The following is a 21,307-nucleotide window of genomic DNA, read 5'->3' as shown; positions in this document are numbered from 1 at the left end:
TAATATTTAGTTCAAATTTATACTAGGTTTTAAAGATATTTAATGCTACTTACGTAATTACAAGTCTTAATCAGTAAGTTCTCATCACTGAAAAAAAATTGCGATGATATTAAAGGCCCTGTTGCTGAAGCCTCAGAAATGAGGAATCCATTATTAGAAAATTGGAGATAATTTCTATAGTTATGTGCAAAACAATTTATATATGAGGTGGTTAACACTCAACTGAAATTTAAGTAAACTTTAACGTGTTTTTTTTTTTTTTGCTGGTTGTGACTGATTAAATAATCAAAATGAGCTAATTGGCGACAAAGCTATAATATATAAAGGCAGGTTTACTGGAAGGGGCATGGGGCAGAGAAGGGGGAGTACACGCGCAAGGGGCTAGAGGGGAAAGGGAGAAGAGAGCATAGAGAGGTGGGGGGAGGGGCACCCTAGAACCAAAATGTCTGGATTGTATAGTGAATCTCTGTGAGAGGGCAAGCCATGCCAGCCGAATCCTGAAGCAGGACCTAACATCTCTTAGGGAAGTCCGAGATTCCCCTGGACTCTGCTCTGTGAAGACATGGCCATGCTAGAGCGAGTTCTCTGGAACAAAGCTAGGCCTTTGTTCCAAGGTAATCTCACGTTCCAGAGATGTCTGTGGATTTACCTATCCCACAATACTGAATTGGGATATCACTGATTGCCACTGGGTGTCCGCATGAGTTTTTTTTCCAAACTACATCCCAAAGTCCTCTTTCACAGAAAGCCATCTCAGATTTGCTGGCCAGCACTGATGCTGTGATGCTGCCCTAAGATCTGTGCCCAGAATGAAGGCACTGACTCCACTAGAGCCTACTGAGAAGGCCTTCTGGATAACTGGTAAGCCTCTGTCATATTAATCAGTACATAGGCCACTTGGATTAGGCTTCCTGAGGTAGTTTATCTTTCTTAGGGTCTGATGGGTTTGAAGATCAGTTTAACAACAAAAACCAAGGCATCAGCTGCCTTCTCAGAAAAGTGTGAAGTTTATGTAAGCTCTGAGGATCTAAGAAGTGATTGAGGATGAGAAGGTGTATTAAAGTTGGTAAAGGTATATAGCCCCTCCCCACCATGCTACTGTTGTATTTAGACTGTTAAGAGCTGTAACATTAATCAGATTTTAATTGTCTCCCAAGTCAATCTGTCTCCTTTTGTAAACTTAAGAAGATTCTTATAAGCTTCAGGAGATCCACTGGAATCCACAGGTTACACTCCAGATAAGTATTTCCTCCCCATTCCCCAGTTTTGGGAATCACCGCCCCACCAAGCTACCAAGACCATGGCCTAAAAGTTTCAAATGGAAACTCCTTAACTTTATCTTTTGCTCATAACATACACATGTTCCAGCATCCAGCCAGGTGCTGCACTCAGAACGCAGGTGCTCCAGCCTAAACCACAGACTGCATCAGCTAGACATGCAGTTTCTTAGCTAGATATGATCTCATAGATCCTGAACAGCAAATATAATTGCCTGCTCTTCCAGGCCATTTGGTTCCAGGGCCCCTTTTTTCCTCACCTGTCTACCTTCTCTCCTTCTCTCCCCTCCCCCACTGTGCTCCCCCTTCTCCCCATCCCATGCTGCTTCAAACAAACCTCATTTACATATTATAGCTTTGTCACCAATTAGCTCATTCTGATCATTTAATAAATCAGGGTGTAATAGTTTGATAGTAATAGGAACACTGTGAGAAGAGGTGATATATAAAAAGAAAGTAGGGCTTAGTGGAATGAATACTTTGCCTACCTAAATGACAACTAACACGTGAAAAGGCTATTTTTAAAAATGACAGTGTGAGGAAAGCCAGATTTATAGAAAGAAATGGAGATGTGGCTGTATAACCCTTAGGGAATAACAGAGGACGGCGGGAGTGGGGTGGGGGGTGGGGGTGGGGGATGGGGGTTGGGAGGAAGGTCTGAGGCTGCGAAAATGACTTAGTAGCTAAAGTGTTCACCATGATGGGTGACTAGGATGGTTGCCTGCAATTCTAGCATTCAGAAAGTGGAGATAGGGTATCCCCAGCGCAGGCTACCCAGACTAGCTGTAGTGGTGAACTCTGGGTTTAGCTGGGAGACCTTACCTGAATGAACAAGGTGGAAAGAGACAAAGATTTCCAACATCAACTTCAGGTTTCTCCCAAGCACACACACACAGGCACATGCTCAACATCTAACAAAAATTTGCATATTCAGTCACACAAAAGGCTTTCGGAGGAGATTATAGGTATGACTCAGTTCTATTTTCTCTGAAAAAGTAAAAATTAGAGATGAGATTATTTGTGTTACGTAGAAACAAGCTTGGAAGAGCTTCCTGTTTAATGGAGGTAATAATCTTCATGACAGTCAGGAGACTCTTAAGTTTCTTGACAGACCTTCACTATGTAAAATGAAAGGTTCACAGTAATACAGTATGAGAAGGAAGAAACAAGCTGTGTGGCTTCTGCCAAAGGAAGATGTCCGAGACAGTCAAAACTCAAAGTCTAAGTTATGAAAACCACACATTAACCTTGGTCCTTACAAGTTAAGTGGAATGTCTGGCTGAATTTGTAAGCTCCTGGGTACCAGCATCTCTACTTTTCACTATTTCCTACCTTTTACCACATTAATGTTTATAGCTTAGTCTATAGCTGTCCTGTTATTTACCTGTGAGCTTATAATTCATTTTTAGTATCATAGGTAGAGAGGGAATCTCCACTTAATTTAGATAATCTTAATGAGAGTTGGGGCTTTTGAATCAGTAAAATCCAAGTAAGATTTTTGACTCAGAGTCAATGTGATAGGTTGGGATATCTGAGCACCTATGGAAGGGCTCAGTTTATTTGATAGTGTGATAATGTGGCTGTGACAGTGTAGACTGTGGTAAAAAAAAAAAATCATAGCAAATCCCCCAACTCCATGAAGACGCAACTGAACTACAAAAGAGCAACTCTGAAAAATGGTTATGGTTACTATACAGTTAACTTTAATTTGAAAATGATCATGGATTCCCCTGTGCATCCTATCTCATATGTCCTCAAAAGCAGAGAACATTGTCAGGCATATGAATTGCAGAAAGGTCAGAGACACAAATGCTGGCTGTTGGATGTAAAAGAGCACCATAGGTAAGGAACGCAGGTGGCCACTGGAGGCTCAGCAGCAGGGAATAATTCTCTAGAGCCTCCATGCAGTCCCACCAACACCTTGATACTAGCACAGAGAAACTCATGTTCAGTTTTCAACCTACATACCTTTAAGATAATGAGCCTGTGCTATTTCATTCACAACAAATAATTACATAGAAACGCTGACCAATAATAGAATAGTGCCTAGACAGAAACAAGCTTTCTGCTAGTCCTAGTATTACACAGGCCATTCAAGAAATACATGGATTAGGAAAACAAACATCTAGCTGGTAATTTTTACTCCAGTCTCTCAGACTGAGTTCATATGCAGAAGAATATAGTCTGTGTTGCACTCCTACAACAGTGTTTATGTAATAGATTCCCTTATAAAAATGTTGAATGAATGAATGTGATCAAGGCAGACTCTGGAAGGGACTATAATTTCTTGATTTTAAAGTGCTGTTTATCATGTCTTTTCAAGAGCTGATGACTTTTACATCTATTAAAATTTAGTTTTTGGCAACTGTAATTCTATAAAACACAAGGCCAATATATCTGTGATACTAAAACACAGTTCAAAACAATATATAGAAAGTATATGCAAAATCTTAATTATATGATCAAACAATTTCAAATTCAGAGCAGACACTCTAGCATCTTTTCAGAAGAAAGATCCTTACTGGCTACTGGTCATTGCTGCATTAAGAAACTTCAGTGCAAGTTTTACCAAATGCATTTACCAAAGAGGGCCTCTGTTCATTTCACTTGAAAATGTTATTATATTAACACTGAGCATGTAATAAGTTAGTTGGCCTGGATGCTTACAAATTATTAATGTAAGCCAGTCCTGCAACTAAAAACTCAAACATCAAGATCTTTCCTTAGTCTAAATTTGTGGACAAAGATTGGAAGACAGAACAGCAGCCAAACAAGAATTTATCTGAGTAATAAAAATAATTTGGTTGTTTATGCTGGCAGTATTTAACTAAGATGCATGACATTACCTATTCCTATACGCTAATACACATGTTGGAGCAATACTATTTTATCTGCTGGAGTATCACAGTATTAAGAATATCCGCTTCTTGTAATGTCAGGCTCTCATCTGTTAGCTCCTTACTTGGAAACGAAGTCACAAGAATAAAGTCAGTAGTTGCGAATTCAGGACGTGACTGTATTATAAAGTCTCGTACATCCAGAACCCTGAAAGAGTAAGGAGAAATGGTTTATTGTAGAAAAGGCACATTTCCACGCAAACTTTTAGTGACACTATCCTTACAACTATGTAATCCTAACTTTTGTTTTAAGGTGCTATAAACTTTCTTTAATATGCATTATTATTTAATATGCATTTTACTTCTTGGAAGGCTAAGTCAAGATATTGAGTTTAAGTCTAGCCTAGACTATACAGTCTAGGCTATACTATTAAAAATAGTAACAAAAAAGGATTCTGATAGATGTTTTAAGTTGACAGAGATGAGATATGATAGATATTGCTTTATATTCAGAATTTTAGACTTGCTAAGACAGAAAACTGTTTTTTCAAGGTTGCCAAATACAAATAGCCAAAACACTATGTATGTAACATTAATATAATTCCTGGTTGTTTTGTGGTTCTTCTTGCTCTATATAGTCTCTCTCTCATATATATATATATATATATATATATACACACACACATACATACACACACAAATAAATGTATAAAATATTTTTAACAAAAAAAACTACTCTCATATATACCTAGTAAATAAGACATAAATGCACATTAGGGTCTTATAATCAGTGAAAAACAAAAGTCCTCTATGTGCAGGAAATAGTTATATTCAAATAACTATTTGAATAACAAACGAAACTGTCTCTTTGAGCCACTGTACTAACAGCAGAAACTACATATATCATGCATTTACATTATCATGCTGCTTTAATACACAAAGTTCTGATCAGAATTCATAAGCATTTTGTTTGAGACAGTGTCTTATCATATAGTTCAGACTTACTTCAAACTTGTAACCCTCTTGTTTTGAGCTTCCAAAGGGGATGGCAGGTGAGTACAGCCATGCCTGGCTTACAATTATCAATGTTTTAACTGAGAAAGTCCCAGTGGGACTTGGACTAACTGGAAAATTTACAAAGACTATTACCACCTATTTCATTTATTGTAGGTACTTAGTATCCTTTTAGACATTCTTCTGTCAAAAGCTTCCTTTAAAAATGTAAACAACTTCATCTATTCATATGTTTTGTACAGGCTTCTGTGGAGGAGGAGTTCAGGAACAGAGACCCCTTCAGAGCATCTTACCGGTGTGTGCTATTGAACCTCTGTATCAGACGACTTCCATCTGCCAACCGGATCTGAATTTTTGTGGTGGGTACTGAATCATCAATAAGAACAGCTGCATTAAGTATTGATTTATCTTCCTCTTCTGGGGAGGAAGGAGTACTGACTATTTCAGGCGTGAGGCTAAGAAAGAAGAATTTAAGAATCAGAACACAAACTGTATGTAGACCACAGCACACAGTGAAAGTAGCAAAGACAGCTCTCCAACTGTGCTGTGCTCCCTCAGAGACTTCCAAACAAGCAAAACTACAGCTTCCTCCCAGATTTCTCTACTTTTTTGGCCTCTTTAGTGACATTAAAATTAGCATGGAGCCTCTGATTCCTACTTACTTATTCCAGCTCTCTCAGCAGCTTTACTGCATTTCTTTAATTTCACCCTGAGTTTTTCTCATACTGTTTCGCCATACAGTTCAGAGAGAATCACAAAGCAGAATTAATGTCAGCATGCCCAAGGGCATAGAGAAAAGATTTCAAATCCCAACTATTCTATAATAACTGGATATCCTTGAGAAGAACATCACCCTCTCTGAATCTGTAGGACTATATTCTGGAATGCATTTTTTTGTTTGTTTGTTTTTTGAGACAGGTTTCTCTGTTGTAGCCTTGGCTGTCCTGGACTCTCTTTTGTAGACCAGGCTAGCCTTGAATTCACAAAGATCCTCCTGCCTCTGCCTCCCGAGTGCTGGGATTAAAGGACTGTGCCATCAGGCCCGGACCTCTGTAATGCATTTGTATCCCAGAAAGTCCCTCCTTATAATGCCTAGAACACAGAACTCAAAAACTACTTTTGCTTATACTATCAGAACGAAACAGTTACTTTAGAGATTGCTATACTATTTAAAAACATCCGATTAAAGTAGATTCTGCTTTGCAAAAGAGAAATTAACTCTAAACTATTAGAGATAAATGAAATTTTAGTCATGATGACACATTCACATTGAAGCTTACTGAACAAAACATTTTATCTACTGATCTTGATAACTAGTGACTTTATTGGTTTAATAGCTTCCAATCTCATCAGGATGATCAGGCATAAACTAAAGGTTACTGTGAAAAGAGCTCTTTCAAGGTTAAAACAATGTAACTGAATCTGAAAAAAAAATCTAATAATTCCTTAGCATCTTAGGGGAGTTTTTACATTTTGTTTATTCTCTCAAATATTAAGATTTCAGCGTCCTCCATCCATTATTTTAAAAGCTTCTGCTATAAGCACTTAACATTGACTCTTACTCCTGTTCAAAGTTCCTCCCAAACTTTTATATGGCAAGATGGTAAAGTTTACTGTTCTTCACTGCAAACACTTGCCCCTCTTTCCCCATTTTCAGATTTAGAATGAATCTGAGAACACAAGATGGGGAGACCTGGTGGCACTCAGAGGAAGGATAGCAGGCTAACAAGAAGAGACTTGATACCCTATGAGCATATACAGGGGGAGGTAATCCCCCTCAGGAATAGTCATAAGGGAGGGGAGTAAGGGGAAAATAGGAGGGAGGGAGGAATGGGAGGATACAAGGGATGGGATAACAATTGAGATGTAATATGAATAAATTAATAAAATATATTAAAAAGTAAATAAAAAAGAAAAAAGACAAAAAGAATAGAGAGTTATATTCTGCACTGATGAGTAGAAATGTCGTGATGAAGTGAAGGGACGTTTGGATGATGACAATAAAAATCTTGTTTGAATGAAAAAAAAAAAAAGAAAAAAGAAAAATTCTGAGCAGACAAGCTTCTTCTGAAACAAAACCCAAATACAAAACAGGAAGGAAATCTAGGTAGAAAGTGCCTGGTTGTGTCCCCTTCTAAGAAGCAGGTGTGTGAAAATGAATTCTTTAAAAACTGGAATGGATGGACTTTCAGAATAGATGCAACAGCCACAGCAGTGGCTAAGTCAGAGGTAGACCAGAATCTTACTCTACAGCAAGTTCAGTACTGGTAAGCAGGCATTATGATTATATCACTAAATTCAGTATTCACTTTCAAAGCTGTTTCTCTTCGTTGTTTAAAGCTTCTCCACTTTCCCTTCTTTTAAGGCAGCAACTCACTCTGTGGCTCAGGATGGCCTTGAACTTTCACTTTAGCCTCACTCTTGCTAGGATTACAGGTATGTACAGCCATGTCCAGCAAACTTCCCCCATAGTCAATCACCACACTAAGTGACAGTTTCTGAAAAGATTTTTATGTGCGCAAATGTTTTGCCTACATTTATGTATATGCATTATGAGAATGCTTTCTGCCTGTGGATGTTAGGGAAGACTTTACTTCTTTGGATTCTGGAATTGTAGATTGTTGTCATCTGTCCGACTTGGGTGGTGGAACCAACCCAAGCCCTCTATAAGAGCAGCACATACTCTTAACCACTGAGACATCTCTGCAGCCCTCTACAGTGACATTTTCATATGCTGCTTTTGTTTTAAGGTTAATTAAGAACAATTTATCTTTAAAGAGGGAAATTAAGAGATACAGAATGATTTCTAAAAAGGCAGGAGAAAGGTTTTGGGCTAAGATTCTCTCATACAGTTGAAAACTTAAGAAGCTGAACCAAGAATCTGAAAGTAACATGAAAATCATTATTGTCAGGCTGAGAAATTCTCTGAAGCTGAAGCAAAGAAATGTGCTTAAGTGTGTGATGCAGAAATAGAGTTTCGGCTGAGTGAAGGAGGCAGGCAGCTTCCGGGATCAGCACTGTGGGACCTAAGAGCCATGGCACTGCCTGCTCCACAGGGCTCCCACTGTTAAGCAGTCTCATCTGCATGAGGCAGAAGATCTGATGGCTATGGTCTTCAAGGGCTGTCCAAGCACGAAACTGAAGGCAGGCCCTAGAGGCTGCTTGGTGTTAGATAAGAGCATCCCTGAGGACTAGGGACCAAGGTGAAACTGAACCTCAGGCTCACTGCCAGGATGACTGAATGGCTAGTAAAATCTTCTCTAAACATGATGCAAACAGACAGCATGCTGTCCGACACAAAGAGATATCTATTCAAGTTCTGTCATTCATCGTTCTACATTATAGTTCGAAACCCACAGTGAATGTCACACCTATAGTTCTTGCCAACAGAACACTGGCATTTCCTAGGCCTTTTACTGCTGGGCTCAACTTAGGCTACCCTACAATTTATCAATGTATAGCTGTTTTTCATGACTTCCTTAATTTCTATTATACAACTGAATAAAGTTTTTACTCTGCAATTACTCCATAATTACTTGTATATCACAAGAAAGCCTGGCTAGCTTCCGTATGTATTGTGTTTGTAATTAGACTACCACCTATGACAAACATGGTTTCTTTTCTTCTCTGTACTTGTGTCAAGTAGCTGGCTGGAGTTCTTGGAAAATAAGAACTGTTAAGTTTCTATCTTAATAGTTTTTAGTTTCATGTAAAATTTGATGCAGTTCTTCACTTTAGAAAACGTAATATTCAATTAAATATGAGTGTGTAGTGAGTAACATTACATCAGCATGTTAACATTAATTTTCTGTATAATAAAACTAAACAATTTTTTTCTTCATTTTGAGGCAAGGCCAGTCTCTGCTAGCCCAGGCTAGCAAAAGAGTGAGTATAAAGCTGAGATTGGTAGCAGCCTGGGTAGAGGCTGACTATGACCTTGAAACTCCTCCTTCCTACATCTATCTCCTTAGTGCTAGGATTACAAGTGTGAACCACTAGGGCAGGTTTTCAGCGCTGGAGACAGAACATAAGGGCCACTGAACAAACCACAGAAAACTACTAACTAAAGCACAGTGTTCCTGCTGTAGCATCTCAATGTTTATTCTTGGCAGGTGCATCCACTTAAAGGTGTGATGTAACATAGCCACTGTTTTCTCCAATCAGCAACACTCTACAGTTTCTCTTTTAAAGCCATGTGATTGGAAACAGGCGTGTATGCACACATACACACACCAGAAAAAACCATAGAAGCTAAACTGGAGAACAAAGGGGACTAGGAGAGGGAGAAGGGAAGAGTGTGTGTGTGTGTGTGTGGGTGTGTGTGGGTGTGTATGGGATATGCCCAAAGCACTACGTTTTATACACTTAAATGAAAATGGCCATATGTAACCTGATACAACAACAAAACTGAAGCAGAGAACCTGGCACAGTAGAGAAAAGCACACACCCAAGAGTTTGGAACCTACTTCTAATCATTCTCCAGCTCAGTCATACCTTGGGCAAATTACTATTATTTCAAAGTGGAATACCACACATTAAAACTAAATTTTAACGAATTTTAACGACTTATTTTGTTTTTAATTATATGTGTCTGTGTGGCAATGTGCACATATCTGCAGGTGCCCATGGATGCCTGGAGCTGGAGTTACAGGTAGTTGCAAGGTGCGTGCATGGGTATGGGGAACCAACTCGGGTCCTCTGTAAGAGCAGCAATGTGTGTTTTAAGAGCTATTATCAAACGAGCTAATGTATATAAGGAATACTGATCTCTGGGTACTTGCTACTGATATTTTGATGCAAGATGTACACCTCCTGCTTCATAACTGAGACTTCAGTTTTTTTCTTTACAAGTCATTTTGATTTCTTATTCTAAAGAAATGTCATCTTGAACAAAGAAGTGTTTTCCTCACTAGAGGAATTTTACCTTCCAAGTTTCTGCCCTTCTCCACTAAAGGCCTTGAATCGCAATCTGGGTTTTATGTACTCTTGGTCTTGATGATCCTCCATATCCAGGTTCACTTGGCTGCCATGGACCAGTCGCTGAAGCTCCAGGGGAATCTCTCTTAGAAGGAGGGAGGGAAGGTTTTAGTTAGGATTGTTAATTACACTACTCCAACTGAGGTGACAGGAATTAAAACATGGACTACATGCTAACAAACAGTTCCACGGTGATTCTGGGGTCCATGCAGATTACTGCACACTTTAACTTTTAGAATGTGTATGAGTGTTTTCTATATATGCCTATGCACCACATATAAACCTGGTGCCCTTGGAGGATAAAGATCCTGGGACTAGAATTATGTGATTGCAAAGCACCATGTGAATGCTGAGAAGTACACTCTGGTCCCTGGAAAAGCAGCCAGCACTGAGACATCTCTTCTAGTGAGTCACTGTTCCTTAGTGACTCTTAACACAGAAGTGTTTGGCTTGTCACAATGACCTCAGTACATTTAGAAAGTCAAACCAGAAGGTAGCAAGTGATATTTAAACTAGCACAAGAAAATTCCTAAGAAGTTTATGAATTAACTTAAATATTTATGTTTGTTTCTTTGAAACAGTGTCTTACGCAAGGTGTGGTGGTGCACCCCTGTAATTCCAGCACTAAGGGAGATTGAGGCAGGCAATCTCTGTGAATCTAAAGTCAGCCTGGTCTACACAAAGCAAGTCCAGGACAGCCAAGCATACACAGAGAAATCCTGTCTCAAAAACCAAAACAAAAATTAAAACAAAACAAAACAAGACAAGACACAAGAGTCTTACACTGTGGCTTAGGCTAGGCTGGAATTTACTATATAGATCAGCCTAGCTGAAAACTCAGAGCAATCCTCCTGCTGTAAAACTCTAAAGTGTTGGGGGGGGGGGCTTCAAATCCTGATTTCTAATGCTCCTGGAGGAAGTTGTATGAACTGATATGGAGGTTTTCTGAGTGTCAAGTTGACTGGTAAGTACTGCCATGTTCAGCATGAGGTTTCATGGGCTGTGAGACACGGCCATGGCCATGATGGAGTCATTTTTTTTTCTTCCTTTTTTAAAATTAAAATTTGTTTTAGGTTACTGTTGAAAGTTATGGATATCACTGTGGTATCTGCATACATACATGTCATTGTATTTTTCCCTTCCTGGTTTCTCTCCCCCACTATGCTTCTCCATGCCCATCTCTTCTTTACTACAGATAGACTGTCTCCTTTCTCCTTTCATTTCACAGGTAGTGATTAATCTCTTCTTTCCATCTTATGAGCCCCTTTCTAGCTTCATAATCTATATAGTCATACAAATATAAGCATGTATAATACACTCATAGATTATGCATATGAGAGTAAATACATGGTAGCTGAACCCGGATGATACTTCCAAACAGTTCACAGAATTCATCTGCTGATGAACATCTAGGCTGGTTCAATCTCTGGGCTATTGTGAAGAGTATACTAATAAACACAGATGAACAAGTACTTCCATGTTATGTTGCCTAAGAGTTCTTTAGGAAAATATTTAGGGATTGTATGTGTCATACAGTAAGTAGTTCTGTTTTCAGGTTTTGGAGAAATCTCAATTTGATGTGGGAGTATAAGCCTACGCCACCACCAACAGTGAGTAAGGGCTCTTCATTCTTTACATCTTTTCACTGCATGAAATTAAAAAGGTTCTATACTGCAAAGAGAAATACTGATAAAGGTATTTTGGCTTATCAGGTAACTGGTGAGCACCACCATGCCTCAGTGCCACGGCAGAAGCTGTGGAGAGCATAGCTATGAAGTCTGGTTTTATATGCCGAGGACAGAATCAGTTACACCCAAGATTCACATGGGTAACAACTTTCCTCTTTCTAAGGTGTGAGCCTAAATATACTTCTGTCCTACAAATAAACAAAAAGCACAAAGCACTTTTGGAGGTTTTTATTTCATGTATGTTTTTTAACATACTGTGCAATTTCCAGGAATATACTTACCACTTAAACTATACTTTGTTTGGAACTTTACCAAGTCCTGGAATGAATGTTACTTACTTAACCTGACAACTCTACACACTTCATTATGGTAATTTCTTGCTTGTTACATTTACCTAGGATGTGTTGGATTGAAGAATTAGGCATGTATATGTTGAAATATTAATTTATATTAAAGAATATAAATATCACTGACAGGCATTTTTGATTTATGAAAAATTACTCTTCTATATTTAATACACATAAAGTAGAATGTATCAACTTTTGGAGAAGTGCTGTGTATACGTGAATTATATTCCCTAACAATTGCTCTTGTAGACAGTAAAGATGTGGGCAGAGTGAATAGATCTAAGATAGTTGACAAACTTAAACTGATATTCTTCTCAGAAAGAGTTCTTGCTCACTATGTACTTGATATTGCCCATCAAATGTCCTTACTTGCCTGAAAACTACCGCTAGCAAATAATTATCATCATCTTCTATCATCTTGAAGTCAGAATGAACTTGAGCAGCAATGTTTGTTTTCATATTTTACTTGAGTAGTTCCACTTCCTAGTTGCTTAGCTTTCAACTGCATAACACTGTCTTAACCGCTTTATCCACGTACTTGCCACCAATGATTTCTGCACTCTGTTGATGACATTTCTTGCCTTTATTTGGTATCCTTATAATATCTATGCAAAACATAAATTAAAAATACACACTAAATAACACAACTTTCTACACAATCTTTCCTTCGGAGTTCCAATTTTTAGTTGGAGTAAATGCATTTTGCAGTATGACATGGCTAAGCCTATGGGAGCAAGGGAGTAGAGGGTGATGGTTTTGAGTGATAATGGCATCCATTAGCTCACTTGTATACTTGGTTTATAGTGAGTTCAGGACGGCCAAGGCTGCTGTTACCCAGAGAAATCCTGTATTGAAAAAGACAAAAAAAAAAAAAAGAATGTCTGGATTTGGAGGAGGTGTGTCATTGGGGGGTGGACTTTGACATTTAAAGCCTGGTTGGCTCTCTCTGCGGCTCAGATAATAAGTTCGCAGGTACTGCTTGAGTGCTCTGTTTGCCCACAGCCATGTTCTTAATGGTCATGGACTCAACCTCTGAAACTGTATGTCCCAATTAAATGCTCTTTTATAAGTTGCCTCAGTCATGGTGTTTTGTCATGGCACCCTGTCAACATTCAGCAGGACAGAGGTAGGTGTAGATACGGATAGGTAGCTAGCTAGGTAGGTATTCAACTTATCGATTTATTAGATTAAGATATTTCTTCTTGAAGAAAAGTCCATAGTGTCATCATACTTAAAAGAGGCAAATCTATTGTCCTGGAACATGCAATATGTTTCAGAACTAATTCTTGAAAACTAATAGTGTACATAGAACAGTTAAAGAAATAAGGCTCGAGGAGCCTAGCTACTTGGGTCAAAAAGTTGCCAGCCAAGCACAGCAACCTGAGCTCAATCTTTAGAACCTATGTAAAAGGCTGGATGAGGTGGGATGTGCTTGTATCCAAGCACTGGGGTCATAGACCCTGGGGTTCAGTGGCTAGCCAGCCTAGCCTATTTGGTGAAGTCTACATAAGTGAGAATATCGCTGAAGTTGACCTTTAGCCTCCACATGTACTGGCACACATATGCAGTCACAGGAACACGCATGTACACACTCAAATAGCTCTATTCAACATAATAAACAGAACACAAGAATTCATCTTACCCTCTCTTAACAGATTCCAAAAACTGAGCATTTGTTGGGTCATTGTAAGGTCTCAATTCTCCATCATCTAAACTGAAACCATTGCTCCAGAGCTTCAGCAAAATCTGAACCTTTTGGGAAAAAAGGGGGTGGAAAGAATTCATCTCCAAATAATTTAAAGTTTCAATGTGGTATCTCCCAACTTATTAACTGATTAATTTACCTTAAAATGTAGAGGTGTTTGTATTAATAAAAGCTAAACATGCGTATTCATGTGTTTACATAGGTTTGTTTTTAGCTTAAAACACTGATAAAAGCTGTAAATATCAAAGTCCCTCAGGTGGAGCCTGGCCTCTGTGCAATCACTGAAAAGCAAGCAGTGAACAGACAGAGGCTGCTTGTCCCCGATAACTCATACCCTTCACCCACTCTCTTTAATTCCAGTTTAAACATGCAGGCCAAGGGGCGAGGTAGACATTCTGGAAAACTAAAGGAATTTATAATTTAAATATCCCATAGTCAAGAGAAATAATCATTTAACTTTTAAAATTTTAATTCAGTTGTATCATTAAAGTATACAATTTTAAAGAAAAATTGCAAGAATTCTATATCCCATCCATAAATAGTTGTAATACATCTCTACATACAAGGCATAGCAGATAGAAATATTGCAGCTGGAAGCACAAATGTTCTTTAACTCATGATTAAAAACTTATACGAAAGGGAGCTTATATTTATAGTATCAACTATTAACTCAGAAAGGGGGAAAAGGCAGTAGCAGAGGCAAATGCTTAACCACTGTAATGACTGCACCTACATCTTGCAGCTGATTTTCTCCATAGACATATTCTGATCGCTTATAGAAGGAACTGCCCAATCTGTATCCTCCACCTGTAAATGACTGAAATACACAATAAATGGGTTAAGAGTTAACTATGGTTTATAGTCAAATGTTATTTTTATACTTGATATATTTCAAAACTAGACAAATAATAACTGATCAAATTCATATTGACTAGAAAAATATACTGGAATGAAGACCTTAAGTTATAAAGTACTGTATGTAAAAAGTTAAATTTTTTTCATAAAATCATTAGTAACTCAAAATATGAAATAACTTAGATTCCCAGAAGCCACATGGTAGAAGGAGAGAACCAACTCCAGCAAGTTGTCCTCTGTATGCCATATGTTGGTGGTAGATATGTGCATACATGAGCACACATATATAAATAAATGTTACAACAAAGAATTCTGTATGTATTTATTGGTTTTTACATTTTTTAATGCTTTTAATTAAAATGAAAATTACATCACTTTCCCCCTCTGGCACCTCCCACACCTCCCCACTCTCAAGTTGAGAGCCTATTTTTAAAATATTATTACACATACATACATATATATGTATGCATGTGTATGCAAGTGTTTATGCATATATATACAGTCTAGTGGACACACAGAATGTTTTTGTTGGTGGTGTGTATATGGTTTCAAGGCTGATCACTCTGTACTAGACGAGCAATAAAGGGTTCCTCCAAGGGAGGGGCAAATTCTCCTTCTCCCAGCAGTCATTTAGTTGCCTGTGGTTCTTAGGGGTATGACACCATCAAATTCCCCTCCTGCCATGTTAATGCGTTCATCTTGTTTGTGCAGCCATTTCTAGGAGAGACTGTTCCACAGCAGACTTCCTAGTATTCTGGCTCTTAAAATAGTTGCCCCTTCTTCCTTATGTTCCCTGAGCACTGGTACAGGAGCTGTTATGCAGATATATCTTTAGGGGTTGAGTTCTCCACGACCTGTTATCTCTACATTTTGTCCATTTGTTTTCTGTGATGGCCTCCATTTTAAGATGTTTTCCAAGCCACAGTAAATTGTTTATGGTTACAATTTCATCTTAACTACAGCAAGTGGCTATGATCACACTATTGATCTTGCTATACTGAACACATGGTCTTCAGTTAGGATAACCTGAGGAGAAATGGCTACTCCTTTAATAACCATTTGCACCATATATGTACTTTTAATTTACAATCTTACCTTGTCCCATATACTAAATCAATTGTATACTTTTCTTACATAATTGGAGAACGTGGAATGTTAAAATGGCCTCAAGGTATGAAAGAAGGACGTTTTCCAGCAGCTGCCAAATAAAGACCAAAACTGAGTTTCATGCAGTGGGTGCCAAAAGGATGAGAAAGGCTTGACCCAGACACACGTCCAGGTACCTCTTCACGTCCCAGAAACACTACAGTATTAAGACAGCACTGACCTTAGTTTTGTCATCACCTGAAGATCTTGCGGCTTCATTTAAAGGGACAGCCCCATGCTCCCTTGCCTCTTTGAAAAGTTCATTCACAATTTTCCCAGGTGGAGGCTGAACTATATGTAATCCACCATATTCCTGTTCACCTGAATAAATCCTTTAAACATCACAAATCATAAATTAAAAACTCAGAATAGACAAACTAAAATAGGAAGCTACTTAGTTGTATGAAATAACTTTTATTTATAAAGACGTATTTCTGAGTTCTTCAGAAATACATAACCTTAAAATGGAACTCGGGCAAAGATCAAATGGGATAGTTTGTATGCCTTCTGAGCTGTGGCGATTCTGTCAATTTCAGCAACCAACATGGTAACTAGGGTTCTTGCTTCTTCCCTCAACCCTGAGTGACTGCTTACAGAATTCTTATTTTCACAGGTCAAGCTCTTCTACTGTTCTAAGGAAGCACTGTCAACTACTGGATGCTATGCATCCATCCCATACAGCTACACAATCAAGGTTTATTCTTTGGAGAGTCTTAGATTTAAAAAAAAAAAAAAAAGACCTAGTACATTGTGATTCCCGGTGTCAATGATTTCCTCTATTCTCTAGGTAGTAACTAAGATCTGCCCTGACTTCTGAATAAATGTGACATAATAATGGACAACTGCAAAATGAACATGGAAATACCCTCACTCAAAAGTCACTAAGGAGTCACGCTTTGAAGCCAACACAGCCCCTCCTAAGTATATAGACTTGTGTGATAGCACAAGTGACCTATCCATGAGGTTCACCCTGGCTGCACGCCCACTTAACCATCTCTTTCATTTGCCACTAACCTGTACTGTTCAGCAGCTTCTCTTTCTGTACTCTGTCCTTTCATCACATTTTCTTCTGACTCTTTGTCCCCGATTTTCAGTGCTTACTTATATTCTAGTAATTGTTTAAGGCCCATGCTAGGCACATTACACAGCCCGTCTCATTTACTTCTCAAAATCATCAAGTCTATAGAGGATAATGGCCTGTGTTTTGCTTACTGTCTATACCCCCTCATGAGCAAACTTAAAGTTTTTCTACAGATTATATACCTTTTCTTATAGGTGAATATTTTAGATAATGAAAACATGTTGGTGTTTTATTTAGCTTCTCTGTTGCTAATGAAACACTGACCAAAAACATCTGAGGGAAGAAAAGGGTATTTCACACTATATAGGGGAGTAATGCCAGGAACCTGAGGTGGGAACTGAAGTAAAAACATGGAGAATTGCTACTTACTGGCTTCTTCTCTATGGTTTGCTCAACAAGCTTTCTTATACACACTAACCCAGCTGCCCAGGGATGGCACTTCCCACAGTGGGCCAGACCACTCACAAAATTCATTAATCAAGGAAATGCCCACCGACGTGCCCATAGGCCAATCAGATGGAGGAAATCTTTGAGAGTCCTCTTCCCAGAAGACTCTAGCTTGTGTCAAGTTGACAAAAAACAACCAGTGCAGTTGCCTTAAAAGTCAGTGTGCCAGGTGTGGTGGTGCTAGCAGACTCTGGAAATTTCAACACTTGGGAGGTTAAAGCAGAAAGATTGACTATTTAAAGGTGGCTTGAATGCAGGCCTGCCTAGACTACATACATAATGATACCCTGAAAACCACAAGAACAACATGACAAGCAACACGACAATCAGAAGTTAAAAGCGGAAACACAAACAGGGCAAATGTTCTTATGAATGCAAAGCAAGGAAGTATGACTTGTACTAAGTCCTAAAACAGTATCATGCTTAGAAAAAAAAAAGATTGCCAATGATCTTAAGTGATTAAGCAGTCCTAGTACCTTTTAAAGAAACTCATTCTTTTGTGTTCTAGAAGTCAAATTTGAAGCAAATGGTTTTTAATAATTATATCACTGGTTGGAGAAGTGTAGCTTAGCAGTAGAAGTATATGGCTAATACGTGTGGGATACTAAATTTAATCCATCACACGCCAAGCAAAAAAGCATTATCAAATTAAAACTGCTAACAAAAATTTTCAGATTGCCTAAGTAAACTCATCCTCTGAAGAAAAGGTTCTAGGAATTGAACTTAGGGCCTTGCATATGCCAAATAAAACTATCACTGAGCCACATCCATAGACCATCGTTTTGTTGTTGTTTTGTTGTTTTCTTGAGGCAGTTCAAAAAGGCTTGAACTTGCTTAGCAGCCTAGGATGACCTTGGCAGCAGGATCACTAAATTAACACGTGAAGAATAAGGAAAACATTTACATGTCCATCTTACTCAAATATTAGATATACCTCACAAGAGCCATATTAAATCATTCCGTGTGTGCTCAAACTAGGGAGCCAAAAGTTAAATACTGCAATATTAAATGAGTAAAACTTAGGTACAATAACACATTACTTTTTAAAAGCTTTGGGAAATAGATACATTAAGGAGGCAGTTATTATACATATCTACATATACTTATTTATGTAACAAAAAAGAATCAAATCAAAGGATAGTATATTCAAACCATGCCAAGATACCAACCTGCTGATTACAAAGACAAACTGTACCTGACAATGGAGTGATGTGGTGGTCAGCACCTTAATCAAGTGAGCACATCACCAATAGTGGAAAAACTTGAAATTATATGGCTCCTGATGTGATATAATAAAAAGCAGACAGTATCACTTATCTAGTACTCTTGAGAAAAATGTTTAACAAGAATCTAATTATGATCTAGAATGTGGGATATTGTGACATGTGGTGTATACTTTTTAAAAAAGTGAATACAAATAAATTTTAGATTATATAGGTGAGCTAAACACACACACACACACACACACACACACACACACACACACACACACACACACACAAAGAGGACACCCTGCATTAGAACTCAACACAAGAAAATCAAATGCAATGAGTAATCTCTAGCTGGGTCCCCGAACTCCCAAAAGTGCCTGAAAAAATGGGTGATTACAGGTTATATGTGAAATGACATCATGATACCACTTAATTTTTAATTTTTTTCTGTTTTTTTGTTTTGTTTTGTTTTGTTTTTTGAGACAGGGTTTCTCTGGGCAGCCTTGGCTATCCTGGACTCACTTTGTAGACCACACTAGCCTCGAATTTGCCTGCCTCTGCCTCCTAAGTACAGGGATTAAAGGCATGTGCTACCATGCCCGGCTTTGAGCTATCCTTTTAACATTCAGGTTATATACTTTATTCTTAGAGGATGCACAATGAAGTATCTAGAAGTGAGTGTCATGATGGCTGTAATGTACTTTCAGAGAGTTGAGTAAAAAAGAAAGTGAGAGCATGTGTGAGTGCAAGCAGCTGGTGAATAGAAGTGAAGTTATTTAGTATTTATTCGTTTTACTAACCTTCAAATTTTCTATGGTCTTTAAAATTTATAAAAGAAAACATAAGGGAGAAATTATAAGGCTATATCTTCATTTAGGTGCAGAAAATATATCATTTTTTGTCTTCCTTACAAAAAGAATGGAAGGCGACAAAATCCTAATGTCCAATGAAATTTTCTACTTCTGATAAAATATGTTTTGAGAGCGAGAGATAAAGAGAAAATTCTAATGTAACACTAGAAAAAAAATCAATAAAAATATTCATAATATATGTGATTCTTATCTTTTAAATCTGTAGTCCATTCCTTTTATTGTTCAGAGACTTTAATGACAACAAACACATGCCACGAAATCATCTGTCAGAGGAAGCATTACACAACAGAAACACACAGAAACTTCAGAATTTTCAGATTCTTCAATAGGGGACCAAAGACTCATCGTGGTCCCATTATCAGGGGTGAGAAACCTGCTGGCCCTCAACTGACAAGACTGCATATGAATGCTGCTTTGGAAGGAAATTATGAACATTTCATAAATACAAAAATATTAAAGACCACCATGTCTGAGAAAACAGGATTCAAGATATAATTTCATATGGTGCCTATGAAAATTCTTCAGAAGTTTCTTTCTGCTGACTATAAAACATTTAGGAATAGTACCTCCATATCTACTTTAAAAGTCCCCAAGTTCACTTAAAATAGTTTGGGCTTAGTGAACTGAACAGTGTGGATGTTTGAAAGCAACACTCACCGACGAGGGGGTGTCTTAAAGGCCGTAGCTGTAGATCTGTCAGGCTTGGAAGATTTGCATTTCACCTCGTCTTCATATAATTCTGCCAAGGCCAACTACACACAACAGCAAGCTTGTTATACAGCTGACACTGAAAGAAGACTTCTAGACAGACATCTGAGTAACAGATACTGAGTCACTGCCTCAAAAGACACTGTCTTTCCAAACCTAGCTCATCAGGTCTCAAAGTACTCAATCAAACTGTCACATGGCAGAAAAAAATGTTAGAATAATTCTTTTAATTAACGATGCAACAGTATCAAAAACTGAGTTTGGCAACATACTATGGGCCTGTGTAACTTTCTCCCAAGTTTTAGAGAATTTTTGAATGCAGTTTAAGTTATTGCCAAATTCTCTAATTCAAATCTCATGAGATTAACTTCACTTCCCTGTTTCCAAAACCTAAGTACATAAAAAACAAGTTCAAAAGTATTACTTAAAAAGTCTATTAGACACAAATCTCATCATGTTTATGGAAAAGTGCTTCTAGAAATGACAATATAGGTTTTAACTATTTATAAAGTAATACTGTAAAATTATACATTGCAGATATATAGCTGGATACCTTCTTAAATAAAATTCAAAAATATTTGTCCTTAATATACTAATCTAATTATTACAGGTTTTTTCATTCTGCTTTTATTATTTTGGGCAATAATCTAAAAAATTTCGGCCAGGCATAGTAGCGCACGCCTTCAATCCCAGCACTTGGGAGGCAAGAAGCAAGAGGATCTCTGTGTTTTGAGGCTAGTCTCTCCACAAAATGAGTTCCAGGGCAGTTAGGGCTGTATAGAGAGACCCAGCCTAAAAAGAAAACAACGAAACAAATTTCCTTAATACTCCTAGTGGCTATTCATTTGGTATGATTGTAATCTTTGGGCTCCCACTCACTTTACAAATCAACACCCCCCCACTCCCTACCCAGTAACTATCTCTGTATATTCTTTCATCAGAAGGAAAAGAATAAATACTTGAGGCAAAGCCAAGTCAGTCTTTTTCCAAGGCTAGAAACTGAACCCAGGCAGAGCCTCATACATGTTAGAAAGCAACATAGGATAGGTCCCCTGGGCTCTGAAGATTCCACGGGCATTCAAATAAACACATTTAAAGTATACCTTCAAGAAACCAAGAGACTGTTTCCTTCTCTAATGCTT

General features: G+C 38.0%; 1 protein-coding gene across 1 annotated transcript in view; it reads right to left on the bottom strand.

The window, feature by feature from the left end:
- Window positions 1-1,335: 1,335 nt before the first annotated feature.
- UBXN2B (UBX domain protein 2B) overlaps window positions 1,336-21,307 on the bottom strand; it is a 31,684-nt gene continuing 11,712 nt past the window's right edge. The window contains exons 2-8 of the mRNA XM_084787274.1: window positions 20,115-20,209; window positions 16,028-16,178; window positions 14,579-14,662; window positions 13,783-13,892; window positions 10,053-10,190; window positions 5,422-5,583; window positions 1,336-4,322 (exon numbers count right to left, since the gene is read on the bottom strand). Of these exons, the coding sequence (XP_084643400.1) occupies window positions 4,160-4,322; window positions 5,422-5,583; window positions 10,053-10,190; window positions 13,783-13,892; window positions 14,579-14,662; window positions 16,028-16,178; window positions 20,115-20,209 (903 nt within the window). The 3' untranslated portion in view covers window positions 1,336-4,159. The remainder of the gene's footprint in view (window positions 4,323-5,421; window positions 5,584-10,052; window positions 10,191-13,782; window positions 13,893-14,578; window positions 14,663-16,027; window positions 16,179-20,114; window positions 20,210-21,307) is intronic.

Source organism: Acomys minous, assembly GCF_964271855.1.
Source record: "Acomys minous genome assembly, chromosome: 1".
NCBI lineage: Eukaryota > Metazoa > Chordata > Mammalia > Rodentia > Muridae > Acomys > Acomys minous.
This window is presented reverse-complemented; position numbering and strand designations above follow the sequence as displayed.